The 20,675-nt window shown below is 40.9% G+C and overlaps 1 protein-coding gene across 3 annotated transcripts in view; it reads right to left on the minus strand.

Annotated features, from left to right (window-relative positions):
- The window catches only part of FBLN1 (fibulin 1), a 74,185-nt gene extending 59,209 nt beyond the window's left edge, over positions 1-14,976 (minus strand). For 2 of the 3 annotated variants that reach the window (XM_066319462.1, XM_066319464.1), the window contains exon 1: positions 14,469-14,976. In XM_066319462.1, coding sequence (XP_066175559.1) covers positions 14,469-14,544 — 76 coding nt within the window. In that variant the 5' untranslated portion in view covers positions 14,545-14,976. Of the gene's footprint in view, positions 1-6,563; positions 6,674-14,468 lie in introns of those variants that run through there. The other variant, XM_066319463.1, reaches the window with a different exon arrangement.
- Positions 14,977-20,675: the final 5,699 nt, after the last annotated feature.

Below are 20,675 nucleotides of genomic sequence, written 5' to 3' on the forward strand. Positions count from 1 at the left end.
TGCTGGAGGTTTTCCTTCCCTGGTGAAGCACTCTGCATTTTCTCCTAACCTTCCACACAAAGACACAGCCTAGAGACTAGCAGAAACAAGTTTAGATAGTCCTGCCGGATAAAAGGATCTTTGGGATTGCACTCCTTTATAATCAAAAGCAGCAGTAGCAGACAGCAACCTTTTAAAATCCTGAAGAATACAGGATAAATCAAATACTTGATATGAAAAACAGATGAATCTCATTACAAGCAAATTTGCAGAATTTTTTTTTTCCCTGAAGTTATTATCCAGTTACTCTGTTTTCAATTTTTTTACTCAGAAGTATGTCTGTAAATTTAAAAGTAAGGTAGAGAGGAACAAAAAGGTATATGGTATTTTGATCGCCTAACATATGAAAGAAAAATTAATCCTGTTACCAACTTATACCAACACTGAAACCGAGGAGGAAACCACAGCGAAGAGAATTATTTGTGTAGAGTATACTTTTGCAAGCTTCTAATTTAATAAAACTGAATACTGTTAATGAACTGAAAAGCACTACAGGTTTGCTTCATACTCCAAGTGCAAAAGTTCACTGCACAGCAGGTGTATCAGAACTTGGAATAAAACTTGAGTCACACTTTTCTAATAATTATCTTGTAGTCTGAACAGCTCCTTGCGTAACAAATATACAAACTTCATAAAAACCCTATCTGGTTATCCAGAAGGACAGCTTTCTAATGATTTCTCTCTGTTTCCTAAGTTATTTGACTGATGGCCCTGACAAGTTTCACCCATGAGTGTTGAAGGAGCTGGATGATGACATTGCCAGGCTACAATCTTGGAGCTCATGGTGAATGAGAGGAGTTCCTGAAGGATGAAAGAATACAAGTTTCTCCTGGACAAGAAGGACAAGAGACAAGATCTTCCCAGCTACAAGCTGATCAACCTCTTATAGAATCATGGAATCATTCAGGTTGGAAAAGACCTCTGAGATCATCAGGTCCATTCTGTGCCTGATCCCCACCTTGTCACCCAGACCAGAACACTGTGTGCCATGCCCAGCCATTCCTTGGACACCTCTCAAGATGAAGACTCCACCACCTCCTTGGGACATCCCTGCCGATGCCTGATCAACTTTTCAGTGAAGAAATTCTTCCTAATGTCCAACCTGGACAACCCCTGGAACAAATTGAAGCCGTTTGGCCTTGTCCTGTCCCTTGTTCCCTGGGAGCAGAGCCCGACCCCCACCTGGCTGCACCCCGCTGTCAGGAAGCTGTAGAAAGTGAGAAAGTTCCCCTTGAGCCTTGTTTTCCGCAGGCTGAGCCCCTGCAGCTCCCTCAGGTGCTCCTGATGCTCCAGAACCTTCCCCAGCTCGGTTCCATTCTCTAGACATGCTCCAACCCCTCAGTGTCTTTCTTGTAGTGAGGGGCCCAGAACTGGACACAGGACTCTAGGTGTGCCCCCTACCCCAGTGCCAAGTACAGGGGGAAAATCACTGCCTTGGCCCTATTGGTCAAACTGGTTTTGATACAGGTCAGGATGCCATTGGCTTTTTGCCCATCTGGCACACTCTTCTCATTCTCTGGGAAGGTGATGGAGTAAATCCTTCTGGAAACAATGTCCAAACACATAAAGGACAAGAATGTGACTGGCAGAAGTCAGCCTGGATTTATGGAGAGTATATCATGCATTAAGCATGGTAATTAAGCATATGATTAGTTAATAATCTCGCAGCCTTTGACAAGGCAGCGGCTAGTTTAGCAGATGAGAGAGTTGATGTTTCCCATCTGTAAGGCTTTCAACACCATGTTCTATAACACCATCACAGACAAGCTGACAATGGACACTTTAGGTAAGCAGACAATGAGGTGGCCATGGAGAAGCAGTGCACCCTCCACCAGCTCACAGATCACACAAGTCTGGCAGGATGCACCAGAGGGTCATGCTGCTGTCCAGAGGAACCTCAACAGGTGGGAGAAATGGACAAACATGAACCTCAGGAAGCTCTGCAGAAGGAAATGCCAAGTCCTGCTTCTGGGGAGGAATAAGGTCTATGCAGCAATGCACACTGAGGACCTGCCAGCTGTAGAACAGCTCTGCAAAGAAGGACCTTGGTGTCCTGGTGGACTCCAAGCTAATTGTAAGCCAGCAATGCACTTTCCCAACAACAGAAGCCCTCACCATCCTAGTCTGCATTAGACAGAACATTGGCAGCACATGAAGTGTGTCCAGTATCCAGTGCAGGGCCTCCAAGATGAGCTGTGTACCTTTGAGAAAGGAGTACCTTTCTTATGAGGAGAGGCAAGAAGAGCTGGGACTCTTCAGTCCAGAGAACAGAAGGCTTAGGGGGGGATCTGATGGGGTTTTATAAATACATGAGAGGAAGGGATTAAGAGGGAGCCAGACTCCTCTCCACAGTGTTCACTGACAGGACAAGAGACACTTGACACAAATTATGCCATATGAAGTTCCATCTGAACGCAAGATAACACTCCCATGCTGTGAGACTGCCTAAACTCTGGAGGATTTCAAGAAGTCCCTTCCAAACTAAATGATCCTGTGACTGATAATTTAATGAAAAATAAGTAAGATACTTCCATCTGCTTGTTGCAGAGAGGAAGGTAAATCGCATGTGCTGGTTTTTTATGGAGAATATGAAGTACAGAAGGATGAAATTACTTGCTCAAATTGCACATCAAGCTGGTGGCCAAATAGGGAGCTCACATGACTGTTTCATCTTTAGTTTTGGTCCAAGCACATCTGAAATGAACGCATTTCAACAGGCAGCCACCTTATGTTCAAGACTACATCTTCACAAATTACTTTCTGCAGAGTTTTGTAAGGACAAGCATTTGTCTCCTCTGGCTACACCAGTTACAAAGCTATCATTTTCAGGTGCTCCTGATGCAGGGCAATTACAGCCACCTTCCATCTGTCTACATACTCACCTCGTGACTTGTTGCAGCTATTAACATTAGCTGAAATATTTAAACTGTTCATGATCACTCTTACTTTGACACACATTAGATGGAGTTTGTGTTTGCTCAGCTGGCAGATATTCACGTGTGGGGAAGGCAAAAGCAGCTGAAAGCACATAGAGAAGGTAATTCCCTCCAGTAATTCAGGGGGTTTATTGCAGGGAACAACATATATTCCTAACTAGTGATTATAATTCAAAGCAAAAATTAAAGAGTTGAACGAGATTGTAGGATGCATCAGTCATTTTGAGGTAGATACTCTTAATGCAGTTATCAATTCTACAGTGCAAAGTTCTGTAGTATTGCTCAGAATTCTGGCTTTCCCTGCTTAGGAAAGATTACATCAAAATGAAAAATATGTAAAGAAAGATTAGGAGGATGATCAGGGGAATCAAAGTCCTGCTAAATGAGGAGAAAGTGGGAGAAATAGGCCATTTTAGGCATAGATAAGTAAAACCTGTGAAAGGACATGGCTCCTGTCAACAAATATTGCAGTATTACAGTATTATTACAGTAAACAACAATCAAAATTATGGGATCAAGTAAACCAAACGTGTTTTAGTAAGAAAATCATTATACTCATTAAGAGAATTACATTTAAATGGTAGTTTATAACAGCCCTCCTTACTCTATGACCCAGGTCATTCTTCTAGTCTTACCCAAAATAATGGTCAAAATTCTGTCATTACTAAGTCAAGGCAATATTTCTCTTGAATCCCTCAGTGTGTCCAGAATTCATGCCAGTGGCTGAAAGCTAAGTGCAATTTATAATGCTTTGGATTAAACCGATCTAGTAACTAACTCTCTGCCTGAAATCCATGCATTTGTGTCTAAGCTCTTCTTTGGGAATAGGGACCCTGTCTGGGGCCCTCTGGCTGACAAATATCATATGCATCAAATTTCATACAAAGGATTACAAATAACCTTTTTTTTAGTGCTGCTGTCTGAAATCAATCTTAAGTGTGTTGAAAAGTGATACACATTTAACTGAAATGCAGAGCTGGCTGTAGGTTTTTGCAGAGCTTTGTACAAATGAGTCTTTAGCCAAGTTCCTCCCCAGAAGGACAATCCCTGGCTCTGGACACCAGCTCTTCCATCCAAGCCCCGGCAATACACTTCTACTCCAACCAAATAACCCAAGAATTCAAAGCAGGCCAAGCTAAGCAAGCCTGTATGAAGGAGTGGATCCAGACAAAGAAGGATCATGGAGAGTTTGTTGAAGGAGAACTGTGGTCTAGGCCCTTTGTTTTGGTGACATCACAATTGATATCCTCTAAAGATCCTGCCAAACATCTCCTGAGAATAGAGGGAAGTGAAAAACAAGTAGTACAAAAAGCACTCCACCCTCAAGGCCATTCTTCTAAAACGTAACAATCAAACAGTGAAAAACATTTTCTCTTGGCTTTGCAGTTTGGTTTAAAAATAGTAATTCACAGACAGATCTCTACTCTTCCAAAATATCAAAGTGTGCGTCTCACATATTGGGTGTCAACTTCTGATTGCACTAGAAGTGACTCTACTTGGGCATTAAGAGTTGCTAATGAGTATTTAGAAACAGGACAGACTTACCACCTCCCAGCTGCAGCTGTTGCTGATTCAACTGTACACACGTGGACATTCATGTGGCTCTTAGTTGGAAATATCTGAGAAAAAAGTTCATACTGAGGCCATTTGTGCCTTCTTACACCCTCTTCAGGGGACCAACAGCATGGAGGGGCTGTGGCCTTTCTGCAGCCTCTCTTAACTATGAGTTGGTACCGCCGGGTGGGCAAAGAAACAGGCAGTGGGAAGCAGAAGGTAGAAACTACTGTGATTATGACACCTCAAGGAATCTCACTGAAAAGAGTGGGGTTTTTTTCTTGACTATAGCCACATGTCCCTTACTTCAGCTGGTGAGCTCCTGGCACACCTCGGAGCTGCAGTGCCAATGGTGATCAAGTAGGAATAACAGTACTGCTCCACTGAACCTGGTGCTCCTTCAACAGTTTTGCCAATTGCACAATGCTTCATGCAAACCAGCCAGAGAAATCTCAGGCATCCTAAAGACAAGCCCTTATGGGAAATGCTGATGACATCATCTGTGTTCAGATTAAATGTGCCCTTTTATTCCACAGGAGAAACTCTACAGGAAAGTTGTAACATGCGAGAATACAGTGTCAGATCTCTTTTGTAAAATTTAGGAATGCTGGTTCAGCTTTCTGGTATCACAAGACAGAAAAATATGAGGATAAACCAGAGCTCTGTTAATAGAGGAGCATGTTAACTTCATTTTCATCAGATACAGTAATTTTGCATGCTAACTGATTCATTCAGAAAATCCCAGGTTTATTTTGGATAAAATCCAATGCAACTTTATCACTACTTTGTTCCTGTACAAAAGCATGTGCAGCAGGGCATCCAAAAGAACTTCAGCTCTATTAGTATGGTAACAGCTAGGATGCCTGTCCTCTTGGATACCTGGTGTATGTTGGATTTTGAGAGAGATTTCAGGAGTCTTGGGAAGGAGACAGCAGAAACACAGCTGGAACTAAGTCCTCTAATTTTACAAAATATGTCATGAAGAAAATCTATCAGAAAGGGCATTATTAAGGTGAAAAATATTCAAACATTATGTGCACATGATGCATTCATGTACTAGTTCTGAATTATGTTTATACAGACATGATGTGTACAAGCAAAAGTTGTTTTTAAAAAGACGTATTTTGCTAATTTTAATAGGATTGCCATAACTTCTGAGAGTTCAAAGCAAGAAATGAGGGTAATATCTGCATAACCTTAGACTTCTATGATGTAATAATTGTTTACTCAGCTGCTGCAGTGAATATTTTCTGCAAAAGAAAGATAAGCTGAAGAATGTTACCCAAAAGCATGATTCTTGGAATGAGAACCCCTGAATTGTTTCTTGTGCAAATGACAAGCAGAAGTAAAAAGAACTGGATAAATTTCATAGCAGTAGCATTCCAGCTAGATCAAAAAGGGAGATTTTTTTAGCTAACAATCTACAGTAGCAGCTGTTCTGCACAGATGCCTCTAATGGAAAGGTCTATATACAGTCCAGGATTGGGTAGCTGTTCATTACTGGGCACTGATCTACGGAACAGTTATCAGCCTGATGGTGAAACCAAACCAAAGGGACACCTGAGCCTAGGTCCACATAACCAGGTGTGGGTTTGGAAGTGAGTCCACATCAAGGGGTGAAAATCACACTTTTTCTTAAGATGTTTATAATCCTTTAAGCACATGAATTATGTTTGCAAAATGTGGTGCAGATCTTGCCCTTCACTCAATTTATTCTGTAAGAGGCTCAGCACTATGGAATGTGAGAAAGCAAAACATGACCATCACTTCCCAGCATATGAGGATGCAGGCAACAGACTCTGTGAGAGCTCAGCACTGATCCAACATGTTTCAGTAATAGTACGTCATGCTGAATTTTTGGAACTTGTGATTACAACAGGCACACACTGGTTTAAGCTTCCAGTAAGAAAACCGCTTTTAACAGTCTCTGTGTACCTTTCTGATAAAACCTCTCTTGTCCTGTCCAGAAAACTCTCTCACTAGTGAGGCTCATCCATCTAACTGCCAGCTGGAAAAAACTCCAAATCTACTTACAGAATTTGATCCTCAGAATGACAGACCGGCCAGCCATAATACTCAGAGTCACATTCTTTGTCTTCCAATCTCCCTTTACATCTGCATTCTCCCAAAACTACAGCAACTGCATACCCTTTTAATCAAGGCTCCCCTTTGTTCAACATTCAGGGCAAACAAAGCGTGTTTGGTCTGATCTACTACACCAAATGTATTCCTCCTGAACAATGACACCTGGCTGTTATCAGGTGGACAAAGCAAGCTGCTTTTGTAGCAGGGACAGCAGTTGAGTGCTAGCAGCTGCAATTTGTAGTCTTGATTTTTTCTTACAACAAACTGTGGAAATGCTGTCTCTGGCAATGCAAACACGCTCTGACTGGCCACTTAAGGTATTGAATAGACCTGGAGACATGTTTAGACAAGAGGGAAGCCAGCCAACTTCAAAGATCTAACTGGTAATAGACTAACATGACAAATACAGCCTTGCTGCGTCTTCATATTGTGTGTAAACCCAGGGACTGGGCACACAGAGTAGGGGAAAGGGTGAAGGAGACCTGAAACCATGAAAGGGAAAGATGTACAACAGAAAATCTGGTCCCATGGCTCCCTGAAACAAATATTTTGAACTGGAAGTAAAAGAGCAATGCAGGAGACCTTTACCATTCTTCATCTGAAACAATGTGAGTATATGATGAATCTCTTCAGAACGGAGTAGGAATGAAGATGCCCCTCTTCCATTTTGTATGAAAAGAAGGAAGCAAAGTGAATAGGAGCTTTTCTTTTTTGGCAGTGCTGGTTCACCTCAAGCCTGTTCAACAAATACATCAGTATACTGATGGGGTACAGTGAACAGACACAAATGAACAATGACATCAGTCATCTTTGAACAGTAAGATATTCTTAGTCATTCCACTCAGTCGTTCTTACAAGTTCCCTTAAAGACTAGAACAGCCTGAACTTCATAATAAGAGCATAAAACTTGGAGCCAGGACACCCTCTCTCCTAACACCCACAGCAGCAGGGGCCAGGAGGAATTCTCTAATGTATATGTTGTAGGATGCAAGGCTTGCTCCTCACCAGCTGCTTCTTTCCTGTCCTGCTCTAGTCCCTTAAAGAGGACCTGTGACTTTGGGCTTCTCTCCTTCAAGTGTGAGGGATTGTACTGGAGGTTTACAGGCTGATAGACCATCACAATTCATATGCAGTGAAAAAAATATGACATCTCTCTAAACATACTTAAAGGGTTTGAACCTTTACTTTCAGACGGATTCTCAGCTGAGGGTGATTATTTCAGGACAGCTGAAATCAGTGAAGAAACCCAGTTAGCACAGTAACTAAAGCAGCAGCACCCTAAAGGAAATGCCTGGTATGTTAGTGTGTTTTGTGGTTCATTTGAGAATGGCCAACATTTTACTGGAAATTTTTTAGGTCTGGAGAACACTCATTTATAGGGAATGTGACCCTGGTAGCAGCAGCAATGGCCATCACACAGCTGGGGGGATTTCTCAGATACAGCCAAACCTCATTTCATGACATATCTGTGTGCAGGTTATAAAACAAGTTCTTAAAACCTTCCATGGCAATAGCTGGTGAGGAGGACAGGCCTTATAGAGGCAAGGCTATGCTGCAACATCCATTATGTCCTTAGTGGGGAAAGCACATTCTTTACTACAGGGTTTTTATTATGTCCCAAGTCTAAAATAAATCTTTCTGAAAGCAGGCAACTGGCTACTAAAAGTTAGAAAAAACAACTCCATCTATTGCAGAAATAAGGCATCTTAGAGATATGTATCTATCTATATCTGTATCTCAAAATGTCAGAAAAGATAATGATGTAGAAGGCCTCAGGATGTTATCTTGTCTTACTCACTACTTTCAGGAAGACCTGATAAACTTCAGTCAGTTGTGGGCAGAGTTCTATATAGTTGTTCAAAATTGATATCAAGTGCGGCTGATTCCCAAACTTGTCTAGGCAATGTGCTCTTGTGCTCATACAAGATCTCATACATTCTGCAACAACAGAAATTTTTTTGATAATATATTACTTCACTCCAAAAGCACATTTCAATTCATTTTTTTTGTTACTACCTCTTATACACTCAACTTTCTGTGTACCTGAAGACTGCTGCTCCCTGAGGATGCCTTTTCTGGGAACAAATTAACACCAAATTTTTCATCTTTCTAGATAGGTTGTTTATTGGGCTTCCATGAGAAGGCTGAAGATCAAAGACACTAAGACTAGAAAAATAAAGACACAAAAAATTTCTAGAAGGTACAAAAGTATTGAGAGAAACATGGAGGCCACTGAATCAGCCTTGCGTAAACAGCTTAGTACATGTAGTATCTGCCCCTACTCTACATACCCACAAGAACATGAAAATAGATGGTGCATTCACAGCTCTGGTAGACACAGGTGGACTGTAGAATCCAGACTTACCAAGATGATATGCAAGGACATACAAAAAAAACCTCATAATTGGAATAACTGCAACTGCTCTGCCTGATCAACACATGCTAAACTTTGCCCTCCACTCTTCCCCCTGTGAGAAAATCACGCAAATAATGAAATAACTTCACTGGATGTTGGTAGGAAAAGTGCCACAGAAGGCTTTCTCATTTAAGAGCAAATTTTAATCTTCTCTTGATTTCTCATTTCAAATAATGAAAAGCTGTGTGATTAGAAAGTTTTATTTTGGGTTTTAAAATTAATCTATTGCTAGTCCTGTTCATTTGTATAAAGGCCATGACTCAATATATACTGCAGTAAATGACAGTCTTTAGGTAGGCCTTAAAAAGCTTCAGATTGAGTTCAAGTACATATATATACCCAAAAAAAAGTTGCCTAAATAAGAAGGATATGAGAATGTGACAGAGCAGCACATCTCAGAATATCAAACATATATGCTAAAGAATTTCTATTGTCATAAAATTATTTCTATTACTAGTCCTGTAAAATGATTACAGGAAAAATATTTTCACACTGGGATTTCTGTATTTTTATCTGACTAGAGAATTAACAATAATAATGATACTTTTACATACTGCTAAAGTAAAATGTATCTACTCAGTAGGCAGCAGGTTTATTGCTGAATATAAAAAAGCAATGGACAATGATGAAAGATTATGATATTCTAGTGATGGCATCTTTAAAGAATAGTCAGGAAACACTAAGCAGATGGGAGAAAATTTATAGCATAATGGGTCAAGGTTCAAGTATGGAAGGAACCACAGACTTTACAGAGCAGGAAGGAAATACGGATTGATTTTTTTATATATATATATATATATATAATTATATGGCAATGCTTTAGGGAAGGTTACATTTTAGAGAAAACCTTACTAAAACTCTTACACGAGACTTTCCTCATTTTGAAATTATCTATACTGAGCCACAAATCAATATCTAGCTCTCTCAGATTCTCTGACTAAGCATTTATAGTAAAAGTACTCACTACCTGAAATTTAGTCAGTGACAAGAGCAAAGATGGAAGGTGGCAGTATTTCCAATGGATGTACTGGAAGTAGCATTTGCACATTATATCCTTTCAAAACGTCATAAATCCTTGGAAATGCCCTAAAAAGCTGGGATATACTATATGAAGTATTTCTACATCTGTACACTTCAGTACTGATAAAAAGATCTTTTCTGATATTGCTTTCTTTATTACTACGATTAAAGTCTCAATCCAGATTTTGACTAGACTCAAAAATGAAACATTTATTGGGGAACATACTGCACCCTTGTGCAGCATCACTCATCTGTGGTGCTACCATAACCCAGGAAAAAATGTACTTCCTATACCTGTGAACTCAGTATCCAAAACTACATCAGCTTTCTTGGAATGGAAAATGTAACAGTAATTAGATTAACTGAAAAGAGCATGAATGAAAATCCCTGAGAATCTTGAAATTTATTTTCTTCTTAAGAAACAGCAGCACATACTTCAAATCCAAAAGGCAATTTCTCAATACTTTAAAGTCTGAAGTAGGTTATAATAGGTACAAATGAAAGACAAAGTACTCCTTAGTGCTGGGGGGGAATAGAAATGCTGCTTGCTTTAAAACATTAACAGAAGAAACTTCATGAGCTGCCTTAGCCAAAGATTTGTTGGTATATTGAGGATACAAGCATGGGAGATGCTTAAGACATGCTGCATCCTGTTGATCAGAGAAGACTTTCAACACAACTTGTTCTGGACTGTGTCTTACCAGAGGACAAGTAGCTTTGCCAAGTCTGATAAACATGCAGGTGACTGTCACAATTTTCCCCTCACTGTACACTTTGCCACTGTAAATCACCCAGTATATCATCTTAGTAGGTCATTGTCTACTCCTTCTCCACTTACTTGATATTATTCTGAGCATTTCTAAGCTAATTTTTATTCACAAAATACTATGGCAAGTAATTCTAGCCATTTTTCTAGAACTCTTCACTGATCTGTATTGACTTTTTCTCTCCTTTTTAGGCTTTTTGCTTATTGTGGCTTCTTTCTACATTTTTTCCCTCTTGATCCTGATAACTCCTTCACAGATTTCTTTGCAGGCAACCTTCCTGTTGTTTCTTACCCTGCAATCTTCTCAACCTTCTGCTTCCACTTCTACATCTTATCTTGGAGCAATGCTATCGAACCTCCCAATTTAATGGTGTGATGACTTAACTATGAAAATCTCACCCCAAATCTATCTCCTTCCATTGAACCTACACAAAACCATGAGTGCCTAACATTTCCAGGGTGCTTACAAAAGTTTCTGCCTATTTTGGCTAAAATTACCTGCTTACTTTGTTATTTCCTAACTTTACTAATTTTCTTTGCTTCCTGTAACTGTCAACCATCACTTACTGCTACACTTTCACAAAAGCTTCTATTCATTTATCTTTCCTACTAACCCACTCTATGTTACCATTAAAATTCTTGCCTGTGCCCTAAAATTGTTTTATTTGGATTTCAGCTCTCTCTTTCTTGACCTTCTCTGTTTCATCTTTTATTCTCTACAGATATTCTACTACATCAAGTAAACCCAGATTCTCTGCTTACTGAATTCATTTTACCACCTACTTCTTTAGAAGTATCCATAACTCAAAAACTTTCATGGTCCCCAGTTAACTATTTCAGTCAAGTCCCAGAGGGCTAAAGCCCATCTTTCATTTCATAAAATAGTAATAGAAGTATTATAGAACAAGTTGGTCTTAACACAACTAGTTATCGAAAACACATGTAAAGTTGATATGAAACCTGCAGAATGGGCTAAAGTAGAACGACAAATAAATAACTTTTGAAAATGCATTGACCTACTCTCAGATAATGCCTGAAACCTAACAGAACAATATAAATATACTGCAGTAACTTGATAAGCTGGTTTATGGGGGTTTCTCTTGGATTTCACTAACACGTCTGCTTTCAATTACACAGATGAAAAACAAAGAGCTTTAACATCTTGCTCTTCTCCTGATTGCAACAAAATGTCATTTCTGAAAACGGCCTCTTAAAACAAAACTCAACTAAAAGCTAATTCAGAAGTAGCACTCATGTTTTAGAACTGGTAGTATGTGATTTTTGGGGGCAGATTTTCTCTGTGACAGCATGCAAGAAAGCTCAGATTTAGCCTTTCATGTGTCCTACCTCCACCCATACACTTCTTATAAATGTACTGTTATAAAAGCACATGTAAAAATCATAATCTTAAAATAAAACTCATTCCACAAAGTCAGTGGAACATTTTTTTTTTATTGCAACAGTAAGCTTCCTCTGAATAGACATGTTTCCAGATGTTTAGTGAGTTAAAACTGTTCCTGTAGTACCAAGATGTGCCAAAGAGAGAGCTACAGGATGAACTATTAATACACTGACTGGCCATGGTGATGTAATTCATCTTCTTCAGTTTATGGTAGTTGATACATGTTAAATAATGCCATGTTCACAGTTAAAAAAGAGCTGCATCATGAAATGCTTTAAGGTTTTAAGATCCTTACTCTTGCAAAGAATGATGTACATACCTAAATTCATGTGTACTGGGCAGTTCCCCTGAAGGCAGTCCCTTCAGTTTCTTCAGAATGAAGACTTTAAGAGCTACTGATGATTTGATGGTTCATTAGTAAGGAAAAGCAATTAAGAAAATTGATGGTAACGAATTTAGAAGAAAACTGTATTTCAGAAATACGCTGTCCTAGTAATTTGACAATTGTACCACTAAAGCACATTAAGAGCTCCTCTTTGCTCCAATGCTGTGTATTCCAGACCTGCAGGGGAGCACAGGCTCTGCCCCAAAGATTTCAACAACATGACCTCACCATATAATTACTTCGTTTACCTCCAAAACACAGATTATTATTCATTATTCAATAATTATTTCACCCAAGTGAAGACAACTCTTTAAATGCTGATCTCCTAAACAAGGATCCTCACCTGTTTCCAGATATTTAAATCAAATTTTATCCAGTGTACTGTTAAGTTTTAAGAAATAGAAATTCTCAATCAAGTTAGAGTATGCATTCTAATTTGGGAATAAAAACCTGATATACATTTTACTTCCAAATTTTGTGTTAAAAAAAAAACTTCAAAAAACTGAACTTAGAGATATAATGACGTCCGAGTTTTCTAAAGTTATCCGGTGACTAAGGTTAAATGTTCAGAGTTTACAAAGTGAAGTTTTTCATGCTCTACAATAATGTCGAATGCTTAAAATTACTATGTCTGCTTACTGTGACACATCAAAGCTAGAGTTTTGCTGATGCACTCGGTTGTCTAACGTGAAGTAGAAGATATAGTGATTCTGGAGGTGAACGCTGCTCTTCTGACCATCTTATTCTGTCCTTCTTTAAAAGGAGTGCTACAGTCTCTTTATCAAAACCAAGTATTTTGACAGATATTTGTGACAAGTGCTCTACTATATGAAAATCCAAGACTCAAGACACTGTGATAGTAACAAATTATTTACTTCACTGGCTTTTGTCTGCCTGGGCCAGAGATCATGTGTTTCCAAGTACTTGCCCAGAGTGTAATAAAACCTCAATGGACCCCTTGGGGTTACTCTAATGGAAAAGTCACTTACCTGTTAGCTGTGATAAACTCATTATCACCATAGGACAAATATTTTCTTTGTCATCTCCTACAAATTAAGATTTGCATGAGATTGCTACAATGAATTAAATCAAATTCACATCCTCTCTTCGGACAGTACTAAGAGATCAGGGAAAGTGTGCAATACAGAAAAGGAGTCATGGCCCGGATCCAGATCCCTGCTTTCAAAAGCAACCACATCACACGGTATCATTCATAAATGCTCCACATTTTGTTTCCAAAAAGCCCGTATCCTTTGCTTCGCTATTCCTCCCGCTCCTCTGGGATTCCAATTAACTGCTGGTGCAGTTTCCCATGGTTTTTCGGGTGTAGTTGTGTCTCCAGCAGATCAGAGCCGACAGCTCTGCTGCCCGCCGGTTTCGGACCCATCACTTCGCGGTGCCACCGCCGGGCGCCTCTCGCTGGGGACGAGGGGCACCGTGCGGTGGCCGCCCCGACATGTCGCGATTCCTGCGATATCCACCGAGCTGCGCTGGATCCCGGGTGGGGGTGTCCGTCGGGCGAACCGACTGGCCCTTTCCCCGCGGCACAGCCCGTCCCGAGGCAGAGCCCCGTCCCGAACCTGCCCGGGGGTAGCGGGACCGGCGGGGCCAGCGGCGGGGCCGGCGCACACCACGCCTTTCTGCTCACTTGGACGTTGGCAGCGGCGCTTTAAAGTCTGCCCGGAACGTGCAGGGACACGGGGAAGAAGGGGGCCCCAAGGGGGGCCCGGCGGCCCCATCCCCCGGCAGCGCGGGGGACGCCGTGGAGAGCCCCGCAGTCCACCCGCAGGAGCCCGCACCCGGCAGCGGGTCCCGCCCGGGCACAGCCCGGGGCTCGGGGCGCTGGGGGCCGCTCCCGCACTTACCTTGTCCCCGGAGCGGAGGCAGCAGCGCCAGCAGCAGCAGCAGCCGCAGCGGCCGGGCCCCGCCGAGGTTGTCCATCGGCGGGGAGCGCTCGCTCCGAGCGGGTCTCGGCTCTCCTGCGGCGTTCGGTGGGCTCCCCCTTTTCGCTTGCTGCTGCTGCTGTTATCCCAGCCGCCTGAGACCGGTTGGAAAAGAGCTTGCAGGAACCCCCCACTCGGTGGGCTTTACAAAGATTTAATTCAGCGCCTGCTCGCTTAATTATACAGCCTGCAAGTGCTCGGCAGAACAGAGCCGTCACCGCAGCTCGGAGGCACGAACCCTGTTGCTTCTGATACCCCGCCGCCCCCACACGCTCTGGAAGTGACTCCCTTGAGCTCGGAAAACTGCAGATCCTCAGCGTGAACCTCGGGCCGGCGTGACTGATTCTGCGAAGAAGTGCAGCGACTTCTCTCGGTTCCAAGGGAGCCACAAACAAAGGCAAGGCAAAGCAAAGCAAAGCAAAACAAAACAAAAGAAATCACCTAGCAGAGGTTTAACCTCTAAAGGGGAGATATTCAACCTCCCTTCTAGGTCTTTCCGTGGATTTTACCCCAATACAGCTTTTGTCAATAAAATAAGATTTTTTAAAAGTAGATTCTAGAATCTATCAATGAAATTCAGTGGGGAAAATAAAAATCCCTTCTTCCCTCCCCCTCCTCTTAAGAAGTCAGGATGAGAATTTCAACCCAAATGAGGCAGCTTTGCTCTGTCTCTCCTCCCTTCTTTTTTTCTTTCTTTCTTTTTTTTTTTTTTTTTTTTTTTTTTTTTTTTTTTTTTTTTTTTTTTTTTTAACCTCCTTATCTTATTTAAACAGGAACACAAACACTGATAGTGGTCAAAGGACCCAGGCAATGCTGTTGCTGAGATCTTTAAGATAATGAGAGGGGTAATATTTGCAGGCAAATGGGGATGGAAACACACGGAGAGTTCAACACCCCTGTATACTTTGACCTCGATTTTACACAAACAAAGAGTTGGAAGTCATTGTGTGTTTACTTGGAGGTTGTGTCACGTGGACTCTGATTCCTCTTGTTACTACTCAATAATGCGACTTTTGAGTATCTCTCCTCAAAATGTCCTAAAGGAAAAAGTCTTTAAGGCAGTAAGAGTTGAATGTGTGTTTTCTTCCGCACCAAGTTATTTGTACTTTTCTAACACAAGAACATAAAATACAGTCATAAGGCCAAGAGTCCAACTATCTCAATAGCCTGCCTTCAGCTGTAATCGTAAAGTAGTGTGGACGAGCATGAACAAGAAAAACACACAAGATAATTTTCCCAATTACTCTCCCAGCCTTCGGCTCGTTTGAGTTTGGAGCATTTCCTTGGTGAAATGTGGCCTATGTGTACTTAGTAGCCCTCAGTGAATTTCTGTTCCATGAAATGAGACGACAAGAACTCTCCCCATGAGTTCTTGTAAAAGTTTATCATCCAAAATACCCTTTGGCAACCCGTTTCATGGATTTACCAGCGACTGTGTGAAGGGCCATTTCCTTGTGATCCTTTTGAAACTGGTTCCAACGCCCTTCTGGTGCTGCCTCCCACATACACATATACAGCAGAAAGAACTGACCAAGAACTGACCTCTATCCACATTCAGAACAGCCACATCATCTTACTTTAACTGCTGCAGGGGAGGGGGGAGTTGTGGGTTTTTTATGGTGGTATTTTTTTGGTTTTTGGGTTTTTCTGGTTAGTTTTCTCCTCACTATTTTATTGGGAAGGGGCAGCTGGAAAAGGTGAAAAGGATGGATGGCTGATTTTATGGGAGGGAGGTGGGAATTTAATTGGGGGATTTTCTATATAAGCATGTCTAGTTCTCTCTCTTCTTTAAATGCCCTAACTCAGTTTAAAAGCATTTTACATCAGTTACAGTGAGACCTTGCCAGTGTTTCATTCCAAACTCCAAGCTACCATTTTTCATGTATCAGACATCTGGGAAAGACACCCAACAAAGATTACACCTCGCCTAAAATTCATACCAGTTTACTGAACCAGAGGAATCCCCTCTATAGAAACTCTGGGTTCAGTTCAATATTGCCTTATTTCACTCTACATTAAAACCTCCCCTAATGGATTAAAGATGGATAGAAAGAACTTCACCTAGCGTGCCTAAAACCGTGTAAAGTCACACATAATAGCCTGTCCACACATGGAGTTACCCTGATTAACACCATGTGTGGACATTTTTACTCCAGAATAAGAATTCCTTGTTCCCGTTTAGTTTGCCACCACAAACTATACCAGAAATGAGGCAAATTTAAATAAAAGTTTAAGAAGTATTTCTAGAGAACATCATGGCTACTTGTCATCTGCAGATGTGACAATAGGTTTTTCCTTGGTTTGGGATGAGGTTTGGTGGGGTTTTTTTGCTTAATACACATTTCTACTATAAATTGGCACTCTCACCTACAGTCAGATTGAGAGGCCTCGAGTACATGTGATTCCAATTACTGACCCCAAGCTTTGTAATGAGCTGAGCCATGCACTTCAGGCTCAATCCAGAGGTCCTGAGAGTCAATGGAAAGCAAGGGCTTATGAGAGGGAACATTTTGCATAACCACATTTTTTTTCTTGTATCTGTTTGTAAAGGCTCTGTAGTCTTTTGTGTAGCTCTAAAACAAACAAATTCTTTAATGAGGGTTTTGTTTCTACTTCAGAAGAATAAAAATCATTTGCTGAAGCTCAGATTAATGAGTAATGACAGCGTAACAAATCATTGCACAAGTCATTTCCAAGGGTCCTGTTGAGCGTAGATACACGCAAGTAGATTGATGAAGAATTTAGAATTACTTTATCAAATCCAGCCATCTATGGCAGCAGGTTCACAGCTCCCACTTGGCTACTTAGGAATTCTTGAGATGGCCTGATTAAGTCTCTAGAAGGGCATCAACCTCTGTCTAATGAACAAAGCTGACACAAAGTCCCAGCAGTTGTGCCTCCCAGCTCATCTCTTTTACTGCAGTTCCCAAAGCCTGATTTTTTCCTCCACTCCACTTATCTGTCCCAGAACCTGAGCAAAAGAAAGAGAAATGAAATTGCACTGTCTTTCCTGTTTTCAGGAAGAATGTTGCAAGGAACTTCATAGACTCACCCAGAAATTAAACCTAACTGTAGATTTCTAGCTGTAAAGGGAAACTCCTTGGGTTCCTATGGAAAAAATGAAGCTACATATTGGCTCTTGTTATGTGCTGCTTTAAAGATCCATGAAAAGGCCTCTTTTCCTACTTAATAGGAAGAATATATCACTGATTGGTCCAGATACACAAGGATTAAGAAGATTCATGTGGTTCTTACCGTCTCCCACTGTAAATATAAGACCTCAATCTCCACAGTAGGTAAATCCATGGCTATTGCAGTACAAATGACCACTCAGCTTAGTTCCAAACACTAGTATGAGCATGGTACAACCAACATTCAGCTTCTTTGCTGCCTGGAACAGGAAAAGAAAAAGAAACTTAAAGAGTTTTCAGAGATGGACATGCAGTAATCACTGGTTATTTTTTGAAATGGCTACTGCCATTACAGATAAAAATTTCTTGCTTATTTTGAGTCTAAATCAACGTAGGTTAGTTTTTAACAACTCTCTGGGCTTGTATTCATGTTGAAGCCATGACTTTGTGCATCACCACTGATCACTTAGGGCAGTATCACTTGGGGACACTTCATATGCACTTTCCATATTCTTGCCAGGGATCAATTTGGAATAAATCAGAATCCAGCCACATCCCCATCCTCAAATCCCAAACTACAGAGCATCGATACCAAATGGCTCCCAGTCTAGGTAAACAAAAGGAAATGAGAGGACTGTGAGCTTCCTCTGTTGTGCTGTGAGTCCAAAACTGCACCTCCAAGAAGGCCCACCCAGACACCACCACCAGGCTTGTTATAGCATCTTGTAACTAAAGGCAGAGCTGGAATTACTTTTAGAATAATTATTATGTCATTCATAACAATCCTAAATTTAGACTGTTCTTTATATAAATTGTATTACATATAAATACATAAATAAATAATTATATATATATATGCGTACATATAATTACATGGATGCCAGTAGTCCAAGCCACTATGTCATTTGCATATGCAAGAAATACAGATGCTTTTACCCAGGAAAAGGAATCTACCTGGGCTCTAGGTTTCAAATGCCTTAAGACTGTCAGAAGAGGTTTGGCTTATCTTGAAGAGCTTTCCTAGTCAAAGACAATACCTCTTTTCCCTCTTTGCATGGATCAGTTAAATATTCCAGGCTAGGACTCATAACCCTGAGTCCTTTACAACAACATTGCTTTTAAGCATTTTGAGGCTTTGCCCATGTTGGATATAGATACAGGTATCTTGGACACTCAGAACACATACTGGTTGTCCATTAATATGTATGGGGACTGCTTCTAAGACAAGGGGGGGGAGTTTACCTGGACATAAAGGAATGCTTTGATGATCCATGTCATTTCCTTTGTGGCATTATTTGTAGTACTCAGGAATAACTCAATCTGACATTCATGGGGCCTCTCCTTCTAGAGATGCATCCTCCCAGTCTCTCAGATCTCTCACTTCCCATAAATTTCCTTTCCCCTTCTAAACTTTCTCATGTCCTCACACACTGAACTAGCCTGATGTGTGAATCTGCAAGGTGTTTTCCATGACCTGAGCCTTAGGAAGGCTGGGATACTTTGGATAAGCTGGAGAACAGTGTGAGTCATGCACAAACATGTAGGAGGGGACAATGGCATCTGCTTTAGACTCTGCTTGGAGCCTCCACAAATCCAACAACAGCAGGGATCAGTCACTATTTAAGCTGCAGTCCAAATAAAATCTCATAATAAAGGGTGGGGAAAATCCATCAATAAAGTAAATGGCTATTCTGGTAAAGGCCATTTCCCCTCCTGATAACCCTGGTAAATCTGAACTCCATCCCTTGTCAAATAAAAGTAATGTCCGAGTATGTGACCCAATGATCTTTGCACACCAGAAAATATACAAGAGAATATAAGACATTTCAGTCTTGAATAAATAAAATATCACAGTCAGTTGTACCTACTAACTTCAAACCAGGAGTAGTTTGCTATGTTTCCTCATGGTTACTGAAGACCTGTATCATTCAGTGCTGTTTCTTCATTGTTTTATGAATTTGCTGTATTATTTACAAGTCTTTTTGCATAGTTCTAATAAATGAGAACCCATCCTACCCATCTGCAAACAGTCCCAGCCTGCCAGAAAACCTTTATCTTACCAGTAGAAACTGTGATTTAAAACAGTATAATGTAAGCAGGCAGCCAGGGGAAAGAATATGAACACTGATAAAACTCAGCAACAAATTCATGTATGGTCATTTCCTCCTTCTCCCCCATTTTCACAGACAGCCTGTTTCTTTTCCTCAGTCTCAGTTTCCTTATCAGAGGTTCTCAAATTTTATTTACTTATGTACCACATCTTTTAGACTTCACAGCCTTGGGCTGAATGTCTTTGTCCCAGGAACCCAAGATCATTCTTGGTGGCCTGATTCTTCAAACACGTGTTAATAATACTGTTTACAGGGAGTGTGGCTTGCATTTACAAAATGCTCACACAATTTTGAGCAGTGGCTGTCAGAGGGTACCTTAATAAACATGAATTTAAGAGTTATTGTAGTGTAGCCAACTGTTTAGAATAAAAATATTGTAAGCTTACCATATTTTCTGGCACAATTCCACGGAAACTGATTGATACCTGGTATGTGTGAAATTTGTACACACTGGGTTTTAACTGTAAGGGTGAATAGGTCAGAGGATCTATGTACAGCTGCAAAATGTGAATATTGAATGAACTTCATGTTCCATGCTGTGTGTGCACTGTGGTTGTCAGTACAGCCAGTTTCATTTGTTCATACTCCATCATTAGCCACAGCCTATGTGGATGAGGAGGCCGGCTCAGAGTCTTTGGAGAGCTCTAAGTTTTGGATAACACTGAGCTTTTCCTTCTGTCAGGGACTACTCCGTCATTCCTTTCTTAGCTCCTGAGTGAGCTTTGGAAACAGAGGAAGCAAGAGTTTAGGTTCCAGCTAAAAGAACTTGAAACAACTAACCCTTTCTTTTCCAGACCGCCCTTTCCTCACACTCTTATTTCTCTTGACTTTGATCTCACAACTGTTCTTTCAGATAGCCATAGAATTTGGGATTGGGTCAATGAGAT

Source organism: Sylvia atricapilla, chromosome 5, assembly GCF_009819655.1.
Source record: "Sylvia atricapilla isolate bSylAtr1 chromosome 5, bSylAtr1.pri, whole genome shotgun sequence".
Taxonomy (NCBI): Eukaryota; Metazoa; Chordata; class Aves; order Passeriformes; family Sylviidae; genus Sylvia; species Sylvia atricapilla.